This window comes from Dendropsophus ebraccatus, chromosome 10 (genome assembly GCF_027789765.1).
Source record: "Dendropsophus ebraccatus isolate aDenEbr1 chromosome 10, aDenEbr1.pat, whole genome shotgun sequence".
Lineage (NCBI taxonomy): Eukaryota > Metazoa > Chordata > Amphibia > Anura > Hylidae > Dendropsophus > Dendropsophus ebraccatus.
The window spans coordinates 93,187,193-93,211,083 of NC_091463.1; the positions used below are offsets into that span (position 1 = coordinate 93,187,193).

General features: G+C 46.9%; 1 protein-coding gene across 2 annotated transcripts in view; it reads right to left on the reverse strand.

The window, feature by feature from the left end:
- The window catches only part of LOC138766669 (class I histocompatibility antigen, F10 alpha chain-like), an 84,780-nt gene that overhangs the window by 2,903 nt on the left and 57,986 nt on the right, over nucleotides 1-23,891 (reverse strand). The window contains exons 3-4 of one of the 2 annotated variants that reach the window (XM_069944287.1): nucleotides 10,116-10,394; nucleotides 5,107-5,379 (exon numbers count right to left, since the gene is read on the reverse strand). In XM_069944287.1, the coding sequence (XP_069800388.1) occupies nucleotides 5,107-5,379; nucleotides 10,116-10,394 (552 nt within the window). The remainder of the gene's footprint in view (nucleotides 1-5,106; nucleotides 5,380-10,115; nucleotides 10,395-23,891) is intronic. The other variant, XM_069944286.1, reaches the window with a different exon arrangement.

Genomic DNA, 23,891 nt, shown 5'->3' on the forward strand with positions numbered 1-23,891 from the left:
AGTAAAGATGAGGGATGGATTATACTGAGAGCTTCATGTATCACTGGTTCACATTACAGGTTTTAACCCCATGAGGAACCTGAAAATGGAAGTGGCCCTCATGAGCCGTCAACTCTGTGCCCCACCATTCACCCTCGTAGACCACAACCTAATTTAATTTTGCAGAACAGCCTACAGGTGGGCAGATTTCCCCCATAAGCAGGAACAGTGACACCTAGTGGACTTGTAGAGTGCACCACTTTGCACAATTATTTTGGGAGACATTCTGTGGGTGCTTATATTTAGTGACACACTTCTAGGCACTATAGGGGCGCTCTAGTACAACTCACGCCACTATGTGGGCACCATTACTGACTGAGGGTAAAATGCTGATCAGACATTGTGGTGGTTGGCGCTGTGTGGCATTATTACTGTCAAGGGCACTATCTGCTGGGTAGAATTATATGTAAGGGGCGCTAATACTGTCAGGAAGAGCTATTTGTGGCACTGTGTTTTCACTCTTATTTTGGAGGGCACTGTGTATGGCACTATTATTTTTCAGTCATTTAACAGTACCAGGATGGGGAGTCTGTGTTGGAAAGTTAAAGTGGTACTCCAGCGAAAAAAAAATTCTTTCAAATCAACTGGTGTCAGAAGGTTATTTATATTTGTAATTTACTTCTATTTAAAAATCTCAAATCTCCCCATGCTTATAAGCTGCTGAATGTCCTGCAGGAAGTGTTGTTTATTTACATTCAAAAACACTGCTCTCTGCTGACATCTCTGGCCAAGTAAGGAACTGGCCTGAGCAGGAGAGGTGTCCTATAGGGATTTACTACGGCTCAGGACAGTTCCTGACTCGGCCAGAGATGTCAGCAGAGAGCACTGTTTCTGAATGTAAATAAACAACACTTCCTGCAGGACATACATCAGCTTATAAGTATGGGAAGACTTGAGATTTTTAAATAGAAGTAAATTACAAATATAAATAACTTGCTGACACCAGTTGATTTGAAAGAATTTTTTTTTTTGTTGGACAACCCCTTTAAGGGAATAATGTAAAGTAAGAAACATAAGATGTCTGGGCAGCAAATTCTGCAGAAACGAGAAACAAGGAGTTCAAGGTATTTTGGACCGAATGAAGACGACAAGGAAAAAGAATGTCTATCATCAGGGAAGATGTCACCTGTAGATATCTGATCACCGCTATATTCTCCTGTATGTTCTGTACAGCATAATAATTTTATTTAAAATGTAATATCCATCCTGAGACAGTGTGTATGAAGACCCTGGCAATGCCCCTGATGACTTACCACTGTCCACCTATTCCTGCATTGGATTCTACCCCACTGCCGTAATCACATATGCATAGTGTAATACTATTACAATGTTAAAGGGCAACTCCGGCCAAAATGTATTTTTTAAGGGAACCAATCACCTGAAAAATCGATATGAGTCCAATAATCTGTGGTAAAACCCCCTCTAATACACTTTCCACACATGTATCTATAGCAGCTGCCTCTGCCCCATACACCCCAAAATCATACTTGTCCCCGCTGTATGCTAATTCCAGTAAGGTAGTCATGTGGGCGTTTGTTCAGGCCAAGTTGTCACGGCCTCGGGGGCGGGGTTTGGCTGTAACCACGCCTCTAAGGGCGTCATTCACAGCCCCCTGTCACTGCATCATCCAGGGGCGGGGCCTAAGACACTGAGATACACAGCACAGCGGCACCATATCCCCCCTGTACTGTGTATGTGTGACCTGGCCTCTCACACAAGCAGCTGCTGCCTTACACAGTGTCCCTGAATGAAGGATTTTAGCCCAGCAAAAGGGTTAAATGATTCATTCAGGGACGCTCTTATCCCCCCTCCTCTGGCAGTTAGTGTGTGTGGCCCCCTCCTCTCTCTCCAGGTGTGTTTCTGGTGCCGCTCCGTCTCTGATGCTGTCTGAGAGGGAGATGGGAGATAAGGAGTGCAGTGGCCACACTGGAGGGGGGCAGGAGGAGGAAAGGAGAGGGGAGAGGAGGGGGGCCGCTGCTTCCACAGGGCGATGGAACAGCAGGGCAGCACATGTGGAGAGAGAGGAGGGGAGGGGGATAAGAGCATCCCTGAATTAATCATTTAACCCTTTTGCAGCCAGCAGCTGGGCTAAAATCCTTCATTCAGGTACGCTGTGTAAGGCAGCAGCTGCTTGTGTGAGAGGCCAGGTCACATACACAGTATAGGGGGAATAGGGAGCCGCTGTGCTGGATCTCAGCTACGCTGTTCCCTGCCCCGCCCCCCGGATGATGATGCAGTGACAGGGGGCTGTGAATGACGCCCATAGAGGCGTGATTACAGCCAAACCCCACCCCCGAGGCCATGACTACTTGGCCTGAACAAACGCCCACATGACTACCTTACTGGAATTAGCATACAGCAGCGACAAGATCAAAGTATGATTTTGGGGTGTGTGGGGCAGGGGCAGCTGCTATAGATACATGTGTGGAAAGTGTGTTAGAGGGTGTATTAGCACAGATTATTGGCCTCATATCGATTTTTCAGGTGATTGGTTCCCTTTAATGTTATTATATAAGCAAAGTTAGACAAATTCCTAATGTACATTAATTATGGGAAATGCACATATAGGGATATTTCCCTCAATTTAGTCGATCAGGCAGCTTCATTTTCATAAAAAAAAAAAAGTAAGAAAAAAAATGGAGGGACTTAGCACTATATGTGCATTTCCCATAATCCGTGTAGATTAGGAATTTGTCTAACTCTGCTTATGTAATAACACATATGTGACATATGACTACTGACCCATGACACCTGCATGTGGAGTTAGTTAGGAGGCCTCATACACATTAGTTCATCAGCTGATCTTGCAGAAATAAGCTCATATGGTCTATGTGTTGTCCCACCTTGGGCGTTTTGTGTCTTTCCTTTGCACCTCTGAAAAAACTTCTTACTCCGGGTTATGTGGTCATGAAGGTATTTTTGAGGTTTCACCACTAGATGTCAGTATCTTTTATATGTGTACTCTTATGTCTTGCACAGCTGAAGTCCGCATTGGGTTAATGTTTTATTGCCTTCCACGTGTTCTTATTGACCTATAGGAGGTGCTCTCTACTGTCAGCCTATTATCTTTCTTCTTTCTTTTGCACATAATCCTTTCCACCTCTCACAGGGTAGATTACTTAGCCCCTGTAGTAAGTAGTTATTTGGTGGCGGAGATGTAGCTTCAGTCTTATCCAGATTGTTGTGGGAGAAGGACACACAGAGCAAATGTCCCTGCTGTAGCCAAGCCAGGGACTGGCTTCTGCCAGGACCCTTGTCCGGGACCAAAGTCAGTTCAGTTCAGTCTGGTCTAAGTCTAAGACAAGTGTGTACAGATGCAAATAGAGACAACCAGTTCTTCCAACCTTTCTACTGTAGCTACTATGCAGTGCTAAACACTTAAAGGGAGAAGGGTCTAGGAACACCCTAACCCTCGCTGTGAACCAGTCTAAAAGGTGCAGGGCAGTATCCTGAGACACAAGAGGAACTAGCCTGGATAGGACAAAGCTACCAAAGAAGGTCTACGTATCCTATCTTGCAGTGCAGGTAACTGGGACACACCCAGGAGTTTAGCTTCACCCAGATAACCACGACTGGGGCTTGTATCACCCTTTTAGGACAGGTCACTCTACACTGTAGGGCACAAGGTGGTCAGACCAAAGTCTAAACACGGGTACAAGTAACTTCTCACTTTACAGTATTCTCTAAAGTTTTGGCACAGTACATTGCTACTTTGGGTTAGGTCTCCCTCAACAAACTCTTCAAGCACCGCTACAACTTCCTCTCTACTCTACTCTACTTCTTCAAGCACCTCCTTTAGTACAACCAAGTTAAGCAAGTTAATGTGAAGATTGCCAAAGTGTATTGTACCACTAAGAGATTGCACAGTAAAGCTGTTATATTTTTATATCACTGGGACTCATTCATCTTTTCCTATGCACCAGCACCTATACACACTAGCCGCAACCTTGGGTTATTTTTACCCTTTCTGTGGGTGGCGGTACTGATAGTCCGGGTGTGTCCATTACCACTTAGGACTACTGTGACAAGAGCCCAAGGAACCCATCACACCCCGGCAGGTCACCGACCATTGGGGAACACAGCCAGCCACAGCACAAAGCAGGTACCAACACCATATCTGTGTGCTGGACTAGCACTGGTGTTACGACAATACCATCTCTGGCTGAGCTGTAAAGCAAAACTAACAACATCCTTATTGTAGCCCACCACATCTATGTTTATCTAATGTTTCTGGCCACATTATCCAGTCATTCCCCCCAGTATGGATACAACTCCCCCCATCTGACAAGGAGCGGCTCCCCCAGTATGGATACAACTCACCCCATCTGACAAGGAGCGGCTCCCCCAGTATGGATACAACTCACCCCATCTGACAAGGAGCGGCTCCCCAGTATGGATACCACTCACCCCATCTGACAAGGAGCGGCCCCCCCAGTATGGATACAACTCACCCCATCTGACAAGGAGCTGCTCCCCCAGTATGGATACAACTCACCCCATCTGACAAGGAGCGGCTCCCCCAGCATGGATACAACTCAACCCATCTGACAAGGAGCGCCTCCCCCAGTATGGATACAACTCACCCCATCTGACAAGGAGCGGCTCCCCCAGTATGGATACAACTCACCCCATCTGACAAGGAGCGGCTCCCCCAGTATGGATACAACTCACCCTATCTGACAAGGAGCGGCTCCCCCAGTATGGATACAACTCACCCCATCTGACAAGGAGCGGCTCCCCCAGTATGGATACAACTCCCCCCATCTGACAAGGAGCAGCTCCCCCAGTATGGATACAACTCACCCCATCTGACAAGGAGCGGCTCACCCAGTATGGATGACACTCACCCCATCTGACAAGGAGCGGCTCCTCCAGTATGGATACAACTCACCCCATCTGACAAGGAGCGGCTCCCCCAGTATAGATAGAACTCACCCCATCTGACAAGGAGCGGCTCCCCCAGTATGGATACAACTCACCACATCTGACAAGGAGCGGCCCCCCCAGTAGGGATACAACTCACCCCATCTGACAAGGAGCGGCTCCCCCAGTATGGATACAACTCACCCCATCTGACAAGCAGCGGCTCCTCCAGGCTGCTGTGATCCACATAACAGGAGTAGCTGTCGCCCTCTTTGGGGATCACTTCCGCACTGACCCTGATCTGATTGGTGCCGTCAGGATTGGGGAGGGTGTTTGTCCTCTGATATGTGGGAAGGTCGTCCTCCTCGTTCTTCATCCACTTCACATCCACTGGTTTGGGATGGAATCCGTACGCCTGGCAGTGAAGCGTCAGAATCCCATCTCTTTCCTGACCGGAGACCTTCACCTGGGGCCGAACTGAGAGGGAAAAAGAAGAGAATATAAATGTCCTCCCTGTAGCCCAGATGTGATGTCTCCTCCTCTCTGGTGGTCTGTACCATCTGCAGAGATCCCTGTACTCTGTATAACACTCAGGAGATCCCCTGTACTCTGTATAACACTCAGGAGACCCCTGTACTCTGTATAACACTCAGGAGAGCCCTGTACTCTGTATAACACTCAGGAGACCCCCGTACTCTGTATAACACTCAGGAGACCCCCTGTACTCTGTATAACACTCAGGAGACCCCCGTACTCTGTATAACACTCAGGAGACCCCCGTACTCTGTATAACACTCAGGTGACCCTTGTGCTCCTGACATATAAACATTTAAGGAGCTGCTGACCCACTAATCCCACAACCCTGCAACCATACATACATACAGTATGGGGTCTACATTTATTATAAAAACCTTTAAAAATCTGAATTTATACAGAAATAAAGATGAGGTTCACCACATACTGATGTGGTGTCCCACCACTGGTGCAGTCCTATGCACCCTAGAAAGTGGTTCTCTCAGGTTAACAAAGTGGGACATCTAATGCTGTATTTTTCCCCACTAGGTGTCCTCGTTGTTGTTAGTGTCTTCTATGCACAGCTGAAGCAATGGGTCAACTGTTTTATGTCGTGTTTATATGCTGAGCAGTCACAGGTGCTCTTTCTTCCTATCCTATCCTGTCCTTCTCTTACACACACTCAGCCCCACCACTCACAGTAGGGTTTACATTTACCCCTGAAGGCAGAGTTAGCTCCGTGTGGGAGGAAGTGAGGAGTTAGTTGTTGGAGGTCCAAGCGGACAGATGTGTGAGAGACTATCTCTAAAAGAAACTTTCTGTATACAAACAGCTCCAGGCAGTATGTGGTGCTAAGTTCACCTTTGGGGATCACCCTAGCCCATGCCAGGAACCTCTCAAAACAGTGCAGAGCAGTACCCTGACACTAGAGGAACTGACTCCAGTAGGACAAAGCTACCAGGGAAAAGGGTTACGCATCCTACTGCACAGCGCATGACTTTTAGATATGGGATGGTCCCTCACTTTCCCTTAATAAACACTCCAACAACGATAAATACAGACTATGAAATGAAGGCTCAAAACGCACTTTTTGGTATTAAGATGGCCACAGCTTTATTTAAATCACAGGATTAAAACAATCACAGGAGTCAGGTGAAGTGGTAGGTCACTGGGATTCACGTATACTGTGAGATCCCCAGCTGTCTACCATACAGTACTCGGCCAGACAGCAATAAAGGGGGGCGGCACATTCTGGCTTGCCATTCTAGCAGAGCCAGTCCACTTTAAGGGCCCCAATGACCCTATGGAAGATCCATACTCCTGTGCTTAACCACCGTGCCCGCCCCTGGATGACGTTACCATTCTGACATCCTTAAGGCTGCCCACTCCTGAGCCGCCAAACCAAAGCTGTGACAGATAATAAAATACTTTTTTTATCTTTTACATATTTTCGCTCACTTAATTCATTGCTATGAATGTATAACTTAAAACTAAAAGTTCAGGCAAAACTATGAGAATTGTGCAAAACAAGGCGAAACCTTGTCATCCTCCAGCACTCAGGAGAGGGAAAACCCCCTGTTGAGGAAACCTCTAGGGAACCATGGCTGAAGGATTGCCCTTCCCTTGGGCTTAGAGGCGTAATGCCAAACTGTAACTAATCAAATGAAAATAAAATCAATTTTGTCATTGCATATGGTACCATACACAAACATAATATTTACAATACATGCATTATTACACTTACAAAAGAAAATTTGTGTTAAATTAAAGATGGGAAAAAAGGGAGGGTGGGAGGGAAATGTTTTCCTCCAGATCTTCTAGTGAAAGAGAGGAAGTGAGAGAAAGACAGGAAGTTATATCTATTCCTAAACCCCACCCTGCTCATATCAATACCCTAGGCATATACTCCTCCCTCTTATAGCAGAACCACCTGTGCTTAAATGTATAGCATTATACAGACAAGACTGCTGGGGCTATAGTTTCACCCCTCCCAAAGTCATGCCCCCCTTTGCTTAGGGCTTTGGGGGATTTTGGGAGACTGGGAAGTCTCAGCAACCTGCTACGCCCAGATAACCAACAACTGGGGCTTGTACTACCCACCTAGGACGGGTTCTATGCAACTAGGGGGCATAGGCGGTTCAGAGCCACAAGTGGGCATCCATGAGTATGAGTATTAATATCTACTCTTTTCTACACTCCTGTTCCAGCAGAGCACTGTGTATACTACATTGTCCAAGGCTCCTCTGGAAACCCCTCTCCTCTTCCTTCTTTTTGTTAAGCACTTACTACTACAAAGCACCTATTTCTACATAACAACACCTCCAAATCTAGTCACAGTACTTGTACTACTCTTTAGTGTCCCATAGTACCTTCAAGCAAAAAATAATGTTAGATTATGTATTCCTAATCCTTAGAAAGCTGAGTTGGGGTACATTCGCACTGAGCGGACTCTGCTCGGAATCCCGCCAGCCTTACTGTCTCGATGGGATGTGTCACGCGCCTCGGCCTAAAGTATTGTCATGTCGAATATTTGAGCTGAGAGCAGAGACGTGCAAGACATCACATTGAGACAGTGAGGCTGGCGGGATTTCGAGTGGAGCGGAGGTCAGCCTGTTGTGTCTTACTGGTTGTTCATTGGTGGGCCCCAAGGATCACTTCCTCTGGTGGGCCCCTAGTACCCCAGTCCGTTTTCTTTCTAGTTGTATTTTAGGATAAAAAATGGATAAAAACTGGCTTCAGATTCTCTAACCTGGAAGCCACTGGATATATACACATGGGGGGAGATTTATCAAACATGGTGTAAAGTGAAACTGGCTCAGTTGCCCCTAGCAACCAATCAGATTCCACCTTTCATTCCTCACAGACTCTTTAGAAAATGAAAGGTGGAATCTGATTGGTTGCTAGGGGCAACTGAGCCAGTTTCACTTTACACCCTGTTTGATAAATCTCCCCCAAGGAGTCTTCCCAAGGCTCGATCAGACATGTTTCTAGACCCTACGAATGATCGCTGGAATGTACTTGTGGTTACTGTAATTGGCAGATCATTTGTCAGGCCAGGACACTGATGGACCAGTGTTTGCTCTATTACACTCTCTAGCCCTCATAATTGCCTCCTGTAATAGGGTCTTTACTGTCTTTACTCTTCTTCTCCTGACAGTTCCTGACATGGACAGAGGTGGCAGCAGAGAGCACTGTGTAAGACTGGAGAGAATACACCAGTTCCTACAGGACATACAGCAGCTGATAAGTACTAGAGGACTGGAGATTTTTTCTTTATTACTCTCAATAACTTTCATGCACAAGTTGATTGAAGAATATTAGTTGTTTTTTTTTCTGGAGTACTGTATTTTCCGGTGTATAAGACGACTGGGCGTAAAAGACGACCCCTGACTTTTAAAGAGATTGTCAGGGGTTAGCCTTATAAGCCGGAAAATGTTAACCCCTGCCTCACCGCAGCCCTGCTACGGTGAGGCAAGGGTTAACTGCAGCTGAATTAATAAAACAACAGTTAACTCACAGTAAATAAACAGTTAACTCACCTGGGCCCGTTCCCGGCCTCCGCGCGTCTTCTTCTCCGCTCCCGTTCCCGGCGCAGCTAGTGTGACGTACACTGACTATGCCAGGGATTCCCGAAGCTCTCCCGAGCAGCCGAGAATCTAATCGGAGAGCTTCGGAAGAATGACAGAGGCTTCAGGTACTTCCAGACCCTTCTGAAGCCTCTGTCATTCTTCCAAAGCTCTCTTGAGCAGCCGAGAGTCTCTGATTAGCCGCTCGGCCGCTCTGTAGAGCTTCGGGCATCCCTGACGCAGTCAGTGTACGTCACACTAGCTGCGCCGGGAGCGGAGGAGAAGACGCGCGGAGGCCGGGAGCGGAGAAGAAGACGCACGGAGGCCAGGAACGGGAGCGGAGAAAAAAACGCGCGGAGGCCAGGAACGGGAGCGGAGAAGAAGACGCGCGGAGGCCAGGAACGGGAGCGGAGAAGAAGACGCGCGGAGGCCAGGAACGGGAGCGGAGAAGAAGACGCGCGGAGGCCAGGAACGGGAGCGGAGAAGAAGACGCGCGGAGGCCAGGAACGGGAGTGGAGAAGAAGAACGTGGAGGCCAGGAACGGGAGCGGAGAAGAAGAGCGTGGAGGCCAGGAACGGGAGCGGAGAAGAAGAGCGTGGAGGCCAGGAACGGGAGTGGAGAAGAAGAGCGTGGAGGCCAGGAACGGGAGCGGAAAAGAAGACGCGCGGAGGCCAGAAACGGGCCCAGGTGAGTTAACTGTTTTTTTGTTTTTTTAATGGTCGCCCCGGTGGGGATGCGGGCCATTTATGAGCTCCTTCACCATATGGGGCGACCATACCCGGCGTATAAGACGACCCCCGACTTCTGACAAGACTTTTCGGGCTTAAAAAGTCGTCTTATACGCCGGAAAATACGGTACCTCTTAAACGGTACAGTTCTGAGCTGGTCTCTTTTGCATATAGGCAGTACCCATGAGATTACCAGTTAGTTACTTATTATCCGTTCAGATATTTTCCATGGCAGCAAACATAGGACTATAGTCACACTTATAGTCAAAATTTTCACAGAGACTGTGGAAGTCCAATCCCAACCAGATTTGATTTCTCCTTATGTGTCTCCTGTGGAAATAGGAACCTATATGTTCCATAAATGAGTCACTTGGGTTGATGATAAGGAAAGACGGTCTGACATTACCTCTTCTCTCCAGGTCTTCTCTCCCAAACTCAACGTATTCCTTCAAAGCTTGGATACATTCATTCTCCAGATAGTGTTTGCTTTTCTCTCCTGCCTGCACTCCTGGACTATTGCTTCTCTGTGTGCTGATCTGAGCCTCGGCCATGGTGGGGATATATGTCCACGTCTTTGTGTCTAAGGATAAGAACTCTCTCCCATCATATCCGTGCTGCTCATATCCCCTGATGCTGCCGTCATCACACAATTCACAGCCGTACATCACCTGGTAGAAATGGAAACCTGCAGAGACCAGAGGAGCGTGTTACCTTATGAATTACATAGCAAATGTACATAGAATAACAGAGCGGATGAGTAGAAGCTGGTGGTGACAATCACTGGTTATTAGACATATATATATATATATATATATATATATATATATATATATATATATATATATATATGTAGCCAACTTTAAATTGATACTCAAAGACTCAAAGGGGTATTCCGGTATCATAAATTTGTATTTAAATAAAACTATCACCCAAAGACATATAACTTTCTAATATAATGTTATCAATTATAGTACTGTGTTCATTGGCTTTTGCATGATTCACCCCTGACAGGAAATGGAAAATATACGAACTACACAACGTGTATTGTCTCCAGCTCCATAGACATTGCATCGTTCTCTAATGTCACAGGAGGCTCAGATGGATCTTTTTTTGGAGCTCTAGCCTTCTTATCACATTATGGTGGTGTTGGTCAGGTCTGGTGTGGCGGTGTTCTCCAGGCACAGTATGGCGGTATCAGGTCTGGTGGTGTTTTCCAGGCACAGTATAGTGGTATCAGGTCTGGTGTGGTGGTGTTATCCAGTCACAGTATGACGGTATCAGGTCTGGTATGGCGGTGTTATCCAGTCACAGTGTGGTGGTATTGGTCAGGTCTGGTGTGGCGGTGTTATCTAGTCACAGTATGGGGGTATTGGTCAGGTCTGATATGGCGGTGTTATCCAGTCACAGTATGGTGGTATTGGTCAGGTCTGGTGTGGCGGTGTTATCCAGTCACAGTATGGCGGTATTGGTCAGGTCTGGTGTGGCGGTGTTATCCAGTCACAGTATGGTGGTATTGGTCAGGTCTGGTATGGCGGTGTTATCTAGTCACAGTATGGGGGTATTGGTCAGGTCTGGTGTGGCGGTGTTATCCATTCACAGTATAGGGGTATTGGTCAGGTCTCGTGTGGTGGTGTTATACAGTCACAGTATGGCGGTATTGGTCTGGTTTGGTATGGCGGTGTTATCCAGTCACAGTATGGTGGTATTGGTCAGGTCGGGCATGGTGGTGTTATCCAGTCACAGTATGGCGGTATTGGTCAAGTCTGGTATGGCGGTGTTATCCAGTCACAGTATGGCGGCATTGGTCAGGTCTGGTATGGCAGTGTTATACAGTCACAGTATGGTAGTATTGGTCAGGTGTGGTGTGGCGGTGTTATCCAGTCACAATATGGCGGTATTGGTTAGGTCTGGTATAGCGGTGTTATCCAGTAACAGTATGGCGGTATTGGTCAGGTCTGGTATGGCAGTGTTATCCAGTCACAGTATGGTAGTATTGGTCAGGTGTGGTGTGGCAGTGTTATCCATTCACAGTATAGGGGTATTGGTCAGGTCTCGTGTGGTGATGTTATACAGTCACAGTATGGCAGTATTGGTCTGGTTTGGTATGGCGGTGTTATCCAGTCACAGTGTGGTGGTATTGGTCAGGTCTGGCATGGTGGTGTTATCCAGTCACAGTATGGCGGTATTGGTCTGGTTTGGTATGGCGGTGTTATCCAGTCACAGTATGGTGGTATTGGTCAAGTCTGGTATGGCGGTGTTATCCAGTCACAGTATGGCGGTATTGGTCAAGTCTGGTATGGCGGTGTTATCCAGTCACAGTATGGCGGCATTGGTCAGGTCTGGTATGGCAGTGTTATACAGTCACAGTATGGTAGTATTGGTCAGGTGTGGTGTGGCGGTGTTATCCAGTCACAATATGGCGGTATTGGTCAGGCCTGGTATTGCAGTGTTATCCATTCACAGTATGGCGGTATTGTTTAGGTCTGGTGTGGCGTTGTTATCCAGTCACAGTATGGCTGTATTGGTCAGGTCTGGTGTGGCGGTGGTAAATGTGACACCTGGAGCTATTACCTACCAATCTACCAATCCTGTGGTGAGAATTCCCTCAGACAATATGCAGACCGCTGTAATCATTGATTCAATGTGGAAATTGTGCCACGTTTCGGCTGCATGTGGTGATGCACAGTAAAAGTGGGAACGCGGACTAAGACTGATCAGATATCAATATTATGTTCAGAAACTAGAAAACCATGATGCTAATAGGTGAGTGAGATGGGGCTTCTGCAGGTCTAGTGCCGGGGGCGTCAGCAGCTGGTAATACTGCCCTGACTAGCAGTAATATCTAACATCCGTACTCTATTATGCTGTATTGTGGACAGTAGCCTTTTAATTAGCACTGTATATATGGGTGATTTATAATTTTAAGTGATTACAATAGTTACAGTTCAGATCGCAGTAGCGGCCCTGTCCAGCGGTCTTGAGCACCAGAGAGGGGCGTGGGGGCCCCCCTGGATGTGGGGGCCCCAATCGATCGCTTGGGGTGCTTGGTGCCAAAGACCGCTACTGGAGCTGGAGAACACCTTTAAAGGGGTACTCTGCCCCCCCCCCTCCCAAAAAAAAAATAATCTCCAGGCTTCCAGTATTTATTAGCTACAGTATGTCCTGCAGGAAGTGGTGTATTCCTTCCAGTCTGACACAGTGCTCTCTGCTGCCACCTCTGTCCATGTCAGGAACTGTCCAGAGCAGGACAGGTTTTCTATGGGGATTTGCTGCTGCTCTGGACAGTTCCTGACATGGACAGAGGTGGCAGCAGAGAGCACTGGAAGACTTAAATAGAAGTAATTTACAAATCTATCTATCTAATTTACAAAACTGTCTGACACCAGAAGATTTGAAAAATTAACCACTCTTTAACCCTTTCCCGCATGAGGGCGTAACTGTACGTCCTCATGCGGGTGGGGGAGTTCAGAGGGGGGCCGCGCTGCGACCCAGCTGTTGTTTTAAAATAACAGTAACTATTTGCTATTAAATGACGGCCAGCCACTCAATTATAGTGTGAGGCATGTGACAGAAGGGGCAAAAGGGATATTAAGGCAGAGACAGGAGGAGAGGCAGTAAGGATGAGGCAGGGACAGAAGGTACAGGAAAGATCGCTTAAAAATTTGGGGATCCATTTGACGGCGGACCTCAGGGATCTTTATCAATGTAACTTTGTCCCGTTATTGGCCAATATCCAAAAAGACTGTGCTAACTGGATGAATGGGCTCTTCACTTGGCTCGGTAGATGCGCCATTTATAAGATGAATGTCCTACCACGCCTTCTCCCCAATACGCTTGCCGCAGCTCTCAAACTGGCCAGAGTACGTAGTGAACTACTGTTTAGACCAAAGGACAGGGGCAGCCAGGGCCTTCCGGATGTCCAAAAATCAGGCAGCTCACGTGGCACATATGTTGGACTGGTGCCACAACCACTCCAGGAAACAGTGGATCAAGCTAAAATAAACATATACTCCCATTCCACTGAGGGATATCCCGTGGTTGCAGGGTGTTTCCCTTACATCTCCTAAGTCCCACCCTACCATTTGCCCAGTGGTCCGGGCGTGGTCGGAGAAAGCGATCCGTCAAAACCTCCTTCCATTACAATCTCCTATGTCCCCTATCCTGGGTCATCCAGAGTTCGCTGCTAGCCAAATTGATCTTGTGTTTGCTGATTGGATCCAGAGAGATATATTCCAGGCGAGAGACTTTCTACATAGCAAGGAGTGGAAATCCGCTGCTGATCTTTCTGCTATAAACGAACCGGGTCCACTGGGGCCCTGAAGGTAGCTCAGTTGCATCATTTTTTAGCATTGTTGCCGAATCCCTCTCTATTACCCAACTCTCTTACACCCTTCAAATCCCTATGTGTTTCTGAGGAACCTCTGAGACACACCCTCTCCATTGCCAACCAAATCCTCCTGATCCCTCCAGATCAACCACTCCTTGACTTCATGTTGAAGTGGGAAGCAGAACTTCATGTGCCCCTCACCTCCGAGCAGCGGACCAGAATATACCAGTTAACGCATGAGGCTTCTATCAGCTCCCGTTTCCAGGAAGCAGGGTAAAAATTTCTGTCTAGGTGGTACAGGGTCCCCGCGCGTCTACATGTTCTTATGCCCGAGATGGAGCCAACTTGTTGCCGTTGTGGTACATTCACTGTTCCTGCGCTATCCACGCAAGCGCAGAACAGAAAATCAGTGCAGTCAATGGGAATGAAAAGGCTGCCGGTGCGCATGCTGTAGCCCCAGATGTCTTCTGTTATGCTCAGCCAATTGCGGCTGAGCAGCTGATGATGCGCTGGAGGGGGGCCGGCATGAGGGAGGGCTGGAGCAGAGTGACGTATCGTCACAAAATGGTGGCCGGGACAGAAGGGGTCGACAGTGATTATGTGAATGTTCACTATTACACTTCCGGGTCAAGTGTCGGGGGGTGGAAACATGGGGAAGGGGGCCATTCACATAAATAACACACACTACAATGTTGTATAACTTTGTAATGTGTGTTATTTAGTGGGGGGAAAAAATTCACCGGAGTACTCCTTTAATATTGATGGAGGAATGATGGAGGAGTCCATTAGTAATTATGGTGTTGACCATAATCCCACTTGTGTGCGGGTCTGGCACCCTTATTTATACACTTACTTTAAGGCTACGTTCACACTTCGTAAGTTTCCGGCCGTAGCGCGCTCCGTGAATAAGCGGCTGGAGATTTACGTAGTTTGTGTACAATGGAAAGTATATGATCTACAGCTGCACAGTTCACACTACATACGAACTTACGCCCGGATCGTATGCGGCGCCGCAAAAAATGAACCAGACCATTGTTTCGGGACGGAAATGCTGTGATTTCTTCATTTTTACACCTTTTTGTGCCGATCCAAAAGGTTCTGTGGGGTGTCCGGGGCTAGCCGAAGATATCCAAGTAAAAGACCGCTGTCAGATCGCTACGTACGCCGCTCGGGAAGCGTAAGTAGACTACGGGCGTAAGTTCGCCGACAGTACGTAGCCGGCCGCAACTTGCGTAAATCCCGGCCGGAGTTTTACACGTATATGTCCGGCTGGACATATACGTAGTGTGAACATAGCCTTAGGGTGTAACACATCAAAATATCACTCGAATTGGTTAACTTCAAAACATAATATCTAATTCGCCCACACACATTAAAATATCAATCTTATTGGTATCGTTTGAATCCAAGCTTTACACAACTGGCTAGCAGCCACTATGTAAGGGCCCCCCTTAAATAGAAGGGGGACACACGAAATTGCGGCCCCCCCTCCTTTTATTATTAGGGTACAAACCCACTTGACGTATTTGCTGCGTGAATCAGTCTTAAAAATAAGCAGGCAAAACGCAGGTTGGCTTTATACAATTGTTCTGTGTTAAAATACGCAATTGCGTATTTTTGAAGCATGAAGCTACATGCGTTTTTTGCACAGGTTGTTAACAACTGATGCTTTACTAACAACAAGCTTCATGCTTCAAAAATACGCAATTGCGTATTTTAACGCAGAACAATCGTATAAAGCCAACCTGCGTTTTGCCTGCTTATTTTTAAGACTGATTCATGCAGCAAATACGTCAAGTGGGTTTGTACCCTTAATATATATAGTTTGTAGTTGGTATGTTCCTGTGCTCTCTCCCTCCCCCCCCCCCCCCCCTTCTTTTCCAAGCAGGTTGGAGATGGTCTTACCTTTCCAGACGATTCCAGTATCCAGGTAGAACTCGGGTTTCTGATGATGATTGGCTTAGAAGAATGGAGCAGGAGTTTCAAGGCTAAATTTAGATCGTGAGAGCAGCTTCTGATTGGTCAGCACCTGAGAGCGGGAAAGAAGGAAGATTATTTAAGTGTTGCCTCTTCAGTGCTGCTCAGTCTGTGAGAGAGCTTGTGAGAGAAGCAGCACTGTGTGGTTCAGGAGAGTGAAGCGTGAGGTGATTCCTGTGCTAACGAGGGTCGGTGCTTCTGCTTACCGGGTTAGCAGTCTCGGTGTCCATAGTCACTGTGCAGGAGTGCCATGAGTCTGCCGACTACTACAAAAAGGAAGAGCTCCTGTCAGCGCTGATTCGCCGGGCGGAAGGTGTGGGAGGAGAAGCCTGGCTAAGACGCTGCCTACAGGACCCAGAGCCAGAGGAGGAAGTGGCATCAGAGCAGGAAGAGGCAGGACCTTCTACCCAGGTTATCTGCCGCATCTTGCCTCCCAGGGAGCCGGTGCAGGGACAGAGTGAGGATGCCGGGACCAGCAACAGCCAGCAGGAACGGAGTGTTAGAGGGGAGCGCCCGGCAAAGCGGAGGAGGAGTAGTAAAAGAGCTGCTCATACTCTCCTCCCGCCGGCCCCCTCTGGCATTTCCAGGAGCCACTCAGGTCGGAGGTCGGATCGTCATCACAGCGGGGATTCTCACAGAAGCCGCCGCAGCTCCGCTGGGCTGGAGGGTCAGACACCGCAGCAAGAAGCAGGACCATCAGCTGTGGGTGAGAACATCAATGTGCCTGTCAGTGGTGTCAGCATGTCTGAGTTATTAGCTAATGATATGGTGAAGCAGTTCTGTGTAGCTGTAGCTCAAGGTCTGTCAAATACTTCACCGCTATTGAATGTGTGGAGTGGTGTCAGTAATGCCCCTCCGGTGAACTTGCCTCCTAGTATGCATGAGCGCTCTGGGTCTAAAGTGATGCCAGTGACTGATAAGAGTGCTGGAGTAGCAGAAGTATGTGTCAAAGAGGCTCTTGCCTGTGAGGTTTCCCCATTAGGTTTTCATTTACAACCTAGTGTCAAAGATAAGATATGGCGAGACGACTTCATTGAATTGCTATCTTTACTGCCTTCTAAAGAGGTTCCTTTAAGAAAACAGATGATAAATCTGAGGATGACAAAAAGAAGGCGCCTCGCACTATATTTAACTGGCTACAAGCTTATTGTATTTACTGTGCAGTTTTGGCAGAAAAGCGCCCTGAGCTTTGTGGTCAATTATTTCAACATTTAGATAACATCTTGGAGGCATACCGCAGTTTCAGCGGTATGTCTTGGTTTTATTACGACGAAATGTTCAGGCAAAAGTTGGCTGTGCACCCCAATTTAAAGTGGGGAAACAAGGATGTTGGCCTATGGCTCAGTTTAATGCTACCACAGCGCAATTTTTCAGCAAAATCTGCATCAACATCTCAGGGCGCTTTTCGCAAAGGGACTTGTTTTGCCTTTAATGAAGGATCATGTAAATTTGCAGCAAACTGTAGATACAAACACGAATGTTCCTTTTGCGGTGGGCAGCATGGAATGGCCCGTTGCTTCAAAAAGGCAGCGCAGTCAGGTCATGGACAGCTCACTACAAAGGAACTTATGGCAAAAAGCCTGGACGCCGGTGAACTTAACAAAAATGCGACCGTATCTAGACCGGTATCCAGATCGACTGAAGGCTGAGTTAATTACTGACGGTTTTATTGAAGGCTTTCGGGTACCTCAGTTTACTGGGTCCGGTTGCATAATTGTTGAGAATTTAAAATCTGTATTGCTGAATAAGGATGTTGTGAGGGAAAAGATTGTGAAAGAGGTTCAGGAGGGTAGGGTGGCGGGACCTTTTCCTGCCCCCCCTTCGAGAATTTCCGAATTTCTCCGCTGGGGTTGATTCCAAAAAAGGAACATAAGTGCTTCAGATTAATACATCATTTATCTTACCCTGCAAAACTGTCTTTAAATGATGAAGCAGATAAGTCACTGGCATCTGTGTCCTATGCTACATTAGAAGATGCAGTAAAAGTGCTTCGTGCTGTTGGTGTTGGTGCATTGTTAGCTAAATCAGATATTAAGTCTGCTTTTAGATTGTTGCCAGTGCATCCTCAAGGTTTCAACTCGTTAGGCTTTTGCTTTGATAATCAGTTTTACTTCGACTGTTGTTTGCCCATGGGCTTTACGTTATCTTGTTATTACTTTGAGTCGTTTGCCACTTTTCTTCACTGGGTCGTTTTGGACGGTGCACCTGAAGGTGCTATAGTGCATTATTTAGATGATTTTTTATTTATCGGTAAGGCGCATTCGTCAGTTTGTGCGGACCTCTTGGCACGCTTTCAATTTATTGCGGCCGAGTTTAGTATCCCATTTGCTGAGGAAAAAACTGTCACACCTTGTCATTGTCTTGAGTTTTTAGGCATTACATTAGACACATTGAATATGGAATTCCGTTTACCTGCAGAAAAGTTGTCTAGATTACGAGTAGCATTGGAGAAGTTACTTAAGAAGAATAAAGTTACATTAAGAGAGTTGCAAGTGGTTCTCGGGTTGTTGGCATTTACAGTTAGAGTTATTCCGATGGGCCGTATCTTTTCTAAACGTATGTATGCAGCAACTAGAGGTTTGAAATCACCCCATGCTCACATACGTCTCACTAAACCTATTAAAGAGGACCTGAACATGTGGTTAGAATTCATTAACTCATTTAATGGACATTCTGTATTCCAACCTGAATTTGTTGAAGCGAGCGCTTTATCCTTGTTTACGGATGCGGCAGGTGCCTATGGCTATGGAGCATTCTATGATGACCAATGGTCAGCGGAGGCATGGCCTGAGAGTTGGGTTCAGTTGGGTGTTTGCAAAAACATAGTCTTATTAGAATTATTTCCTGTACTTGTTGCAATTGTTGTATGGGGAAAGGAGTTTCGTAACAAGAGAATTCTGCTTAGATCAGATAATAAAGGAGTCATATATGCTATTAATTGTCTTTCGTCAAAGTCAGACGTAGTGGTGAAGTTGTTAAGACATATTGTGTTACATTGTATGTCCTGTAATATATGGTTGAAGGCTCTGCATGTAAAAGGTATTAACAATAATGTAGCTGACGCTCTGTCCCGTGGTCAGTTCACAGAATTCCGGAGACTGGTGCCAGGAGCAGACAGGGTGGGACAGCCATGGCCGGAACATCTGTGGTCCCTGATCTGGGATTGACTGCACAGCTCATTAAAGGTTCTTTAGCCCAGTCTACATGGGCTGCGTATACAGCCGCATGGTCTCGCTGGAAGGTTTTCTGTGAAAGTCTGGGAGTGCAATATTTGCAATGGGATGCTTGGTTAACACTGTCATTTGTTAATTTACTAATCTCTGAAAAAATGTCTTATTCTACCATTTGTAAAACATTGTCAGGGGTATCTTTCTTTTTAAAATTGTTTGGTTTTCGCAGTGTTAGCAAGTTTTTTGTGGTAAAACAGTTATTAAAGGGTTATAAGAAGGGTGTGGTGCAAGCAGATGTTAGACGTCCGTTGACAGTGGATATTTTAGTTAGGATTTATAATATTTTACCTTCAGTTTGTTATTCTAAGTACAAAGTTATTTTATTCCGTGCTTTGTACACATTAGCCTTTTTTGGTGCTTTTAGGTTAGGCGAGTTGGTGGCTAAGAGTAAAATAGTGCCAGCTGGTTTATTGCATTCTGATATAAAGTTGTCGGCGGATTCTTTGGCTATTTTAGTCAGGAAGTCTAAAACGGATCAATTAGGTAGGGGTGCTTGGGTGCGCATTAATGCCTTTAGGGACTCAGTGGTCTGTCCGGTTTTGTTGATGTCTGAATATTTGGCCCTTCGCCCCCTACTATTCCGGGTAATTTATTTGTGCATGCTGATTGGTCATTTGTTACACGATTTCAGTTCAATAGAATTCTGAAACTGTGTATGGTAAAATTAGGTCTGGCTGGATACCGCTTCACTAGCCATTCGTTCCGGATTGGGGCCGCTACTGAAGCGGCCTCTTTAGGTATGAATGAGCAGCTTATCAAAAGATTAGGGAGGTGGGATTCTAATCGTTTCAAGTTATATATCCGTCCAGGTCTAGTTCTCAGTTAATATTCTTTTCTTTTGCAGGTCCTAAGATGAATATATGGATCATTGGACATTCCTTTGTGCGTTGGGCTTATAAGAGAGCTAGGGAGCGCTCATATGGGGAGAACTTGGGTCTGGATCCTGCTAAGTTTGAAGTCCAGTGGTTTGGATACAGTGGGCTGCGTTGGAGGGAACTATATCGCATACTGCGCAGACTTGCAGCATCATTGCCTCCTCCGGATGTGCTGATTGTGCATGTAGGAGTCAATGATTTAGGAAAAATTAAAACATTAGAATTACTCTGGGACATGAAGCGGGATCTGGCCTTGTTTAAGTGTTTATTTCAGGATTGTGTGATAGTGTTCTCTGACATTGTCCCACGATTGGAATGGATTGACAAAGGTGTATCTTATCTAGAAAAAATACGTAAAAGGGTAAACCACACCATTAGTAAGTTTATTCCGTCTATTGGTGGTTTTTCATTCAGACGTGCAATTAGAGGGCTTTTTGCCTGGCTTGTATAGAGAAGATTTAGTGCATTTGTCCTCAATTGGTTATGATATTTTAAATAACGACTTTCAGAGTATCATAGAACAGGGTGCTGTGGCACGGTGGGCGGTGGGGCCTGGACATTAATGTCCAGGCGGTTGGGACATTGTCGCCCTGCTAATTGCGGGGCGGGCATGGTCTTTGCTGTTAGGATGTTACAGGGTTTGATGGTTTTAATATTTAGTTTAATTATTTATTTATTTATTTATTTATTTATTATATATTTATGGTACCTAACAGTTTGATTAAAGTATACCCTTATTAAAGTGCCACGGACATTTTTATGCAACATTGGTGTCCTCTTTCTTCGGGGGGGATGGGGCCTGCTATTCCGTGTAAGGGCCCCCCTTAAATAGAAGGGGGACACACGGAATTGGGGCCCCCCCGCTCCTTTTATTATTAATTTATATAGTTTGTAGTTGGTATGTTCCTGTGCTCTCTCCCTCCCTCCCTTTTCCAAACAGGTTGGAGATGGTCTTACCTTTCCAGACGATTCCAGTATCCAGGTAGAACTCGGGCTTCTGATGATGATTGGCTTAGAGGAATGGAGCTGCAGCTTCTGATTGGTCAGCACCTGAGAGTGGGAAAGAAGGAAGATTATTTAAGTGTTGCCTCTTCAGTGCAGCTCAGTCTGTGAGAGAGCTTGTGAGAGAAGCAGCACCCGCCCAGCCCTCCCTTGTTATAGACTGTTCTCTTGTCGTGGCACTTTGGTAGTGGGGACATTGTCGCCCTGCTAATTGCGGGGCGGGCATGGTCTTTGCTGTTAGGATGTTACAGGGTTTGATGGTTTTAATATTTAGTGTTTAATTATTTATTTATTTATTTATTTATTATATATTTATGGTACCTAACAGTTTGATTAAAGTATACCCTTATTAAAGTGCCACGGCCATTTTTATGCAACATTGGTGTCCTCTTTCTTTGGGGGGGATGGGGCCTGCTATTCCGTGTGGGACACAGAGACACTGACACAGTGCGGGTCCTGTCAGTCACTGTGCTGTCTCCTCCTGGGCTTCCTCTTACACATACAGAGCTGGATATGACTGAGCCTCCTCCTCTGACCTATACTGTCCGTGCAGCTCTGGCTCCTCCCACTGGCACCACCTCAGGGAAGCTGTATAAGGTGGCACTGCTCCCCCTGGCATCAATACTGCCACCACTTCAGGTGAGTTCTGTAATCTGGGGTCCCCCTGGCACCATCCCCACCACATCACCTCAGGAAGCATCTGGGCCCCCTGGCACCATCCCCACCACATCACCTCAGGGAAGCATCTGGGGCCCCCTGGCACCATCCCCACCACATCACCTCAGGGAAGCGACTGGGGGCCCCCTGGCACCATCCCCACCACATCACCTCAGGAAGCATCTGGGGGCCCCTGGCATCATCCCCACCACATCACCTCAGGAAGCATCTGGGGGGCCCCTGGCATCATCCCCACCACATCACCTCAGGGAAGTATCTGGGGGCCCCTGGCATCATCCCCACCACATCACCTCAGGGAAGTATCTGGGGGCCCCTGGCTGTGAAGGTTGTGGCCACAGAAATAATCTTAGTAGCAGACAGCAGGCGGCAGACATGTTACACTATAGAGGATGGGGGGGGGTAACAGGGTTGAAGTTTGCTAGGAATTTATTAGGGGTCTGAATGTCTTTGTGTCTATAGGGGTCGAGTGACTGCAGAAGTGAGAGACCCCAGACCTTTCGGCAGCCGCCTCTGCAGTCAGGAGACGTCGTCTTTGTGGTACAAGCCAAATGGTGAAGAGAAGTGAAGGTAAGAGATTCTGATGAGAAAAGACGCCCCCTGTAGTCTCTGGATGATAGAATGGCTGCCGCATCTCCTCACCTGTCTGCTGTAGTAATAACTGGATGATAGAATGGCTGCCGCATCTCCTCACCTGTCTGCTATAGTAATGGCTGCCGCATCACCTCACCTGTCTGCTATAGTAATGGCTGCCGCATCTCCTCACCTGTCTGCTGTAGTAATAACTGGATGACAGAATGGCTGCCGCATCTCCTTACCTGTCTGCTATAGTAATGGCTGCCGCATCACCTCACCTGTCTGCTATAGTAATGGCTGCCGCATCTCCTCACCTGTCTGCTGTAGTAATAACTGGATGACAGAATGGCTGCCGCATCTCCTCACCTGTCTGCTATAGTAATGGCTGCAGCATCACCTCACCTGTCTGCTATAGTAATGGCTGCCGCATCTCCTCACCTGTCTGCTGTAGTAATAACTGGATGACAGAATGGCTGCCGCATCTCCTCACCTGTCTGCTATAGTAATGGCTGCCGCATCACCTCACCTGTCTGCTATAGTAATGGCTGCCGCATCTCCTCACCTGTCTGCTGTAGTAATAACTGGATGACAGAATGGCTGCCGCATCTCCTCACCTGTCTGCTATAGTAATAACTGGATGATAGAATGGCTGCCGCATCTCCTCACCTGTCTGCTATAGTAATGGCTGCCGCATCTCCTCACTTGTCTGCTGTAGTAATAACTGGATGATAGAATGGCTGCCGCATCTCCTCACCTGTCTGCTATAGTAATTGCTGCCTCATCTCCTCACCTGTCTGCTATAGTAATGGCTGCCGCATCTCCTCACCTGTCTGCTGTAGTAATAACTGGATGATAGAATGGCTGCCGCATCTCCTCACCTGTCTGCTATAGTAATGGCTGCCTCATCTCCTCACCTGTCTGCTATAGTAATGGCTGCCGCATCTCCTCACCTGTCTGCTATAGTAATGGCTGCCGCATCTCCTCACCTGTCTGCTGTAGTAATAACTGGATGATAGAATGGCTGCCGCATCTCCTCACCTGTCTGCTATAGTAATGGCTGCCGCATCTCCTCACCTGTCTGCTGTAGTAATAACTGGATGATAGAATGGCTGCCGCATCTCCTCACCTGTCTGCTATAGTAATGGCTGCCGCATCTCCTCACCTGTCTGCTGTAGTAATAACTGGATGATAGAATGGCTGCCGCATCTCCTCACCTGTCTGCTATAGTAATGGCTGCCGCATCTCCTCACCTGTCTGCTGTAGTAATAACTGGATGATAGAATGGCTGCCGCATCTCCTCACCTGTCTGCTATAGTAATGGCTGCCGCATCTCCTCACCTGTCTGCTGTAGTAATAACTGTAATAGAAGTAGTAGGCTCTCTAGCGTAACTTCCCTTAAATTATCCAAGTTAATGTGTATAGTCTTATATATCGTTTCTGGTTATATCATAAATAAGTGATTCTAATAAGTCAGAATTGTGTATAGAGATAAATAATTTTTATATTCATAAGATGAAACA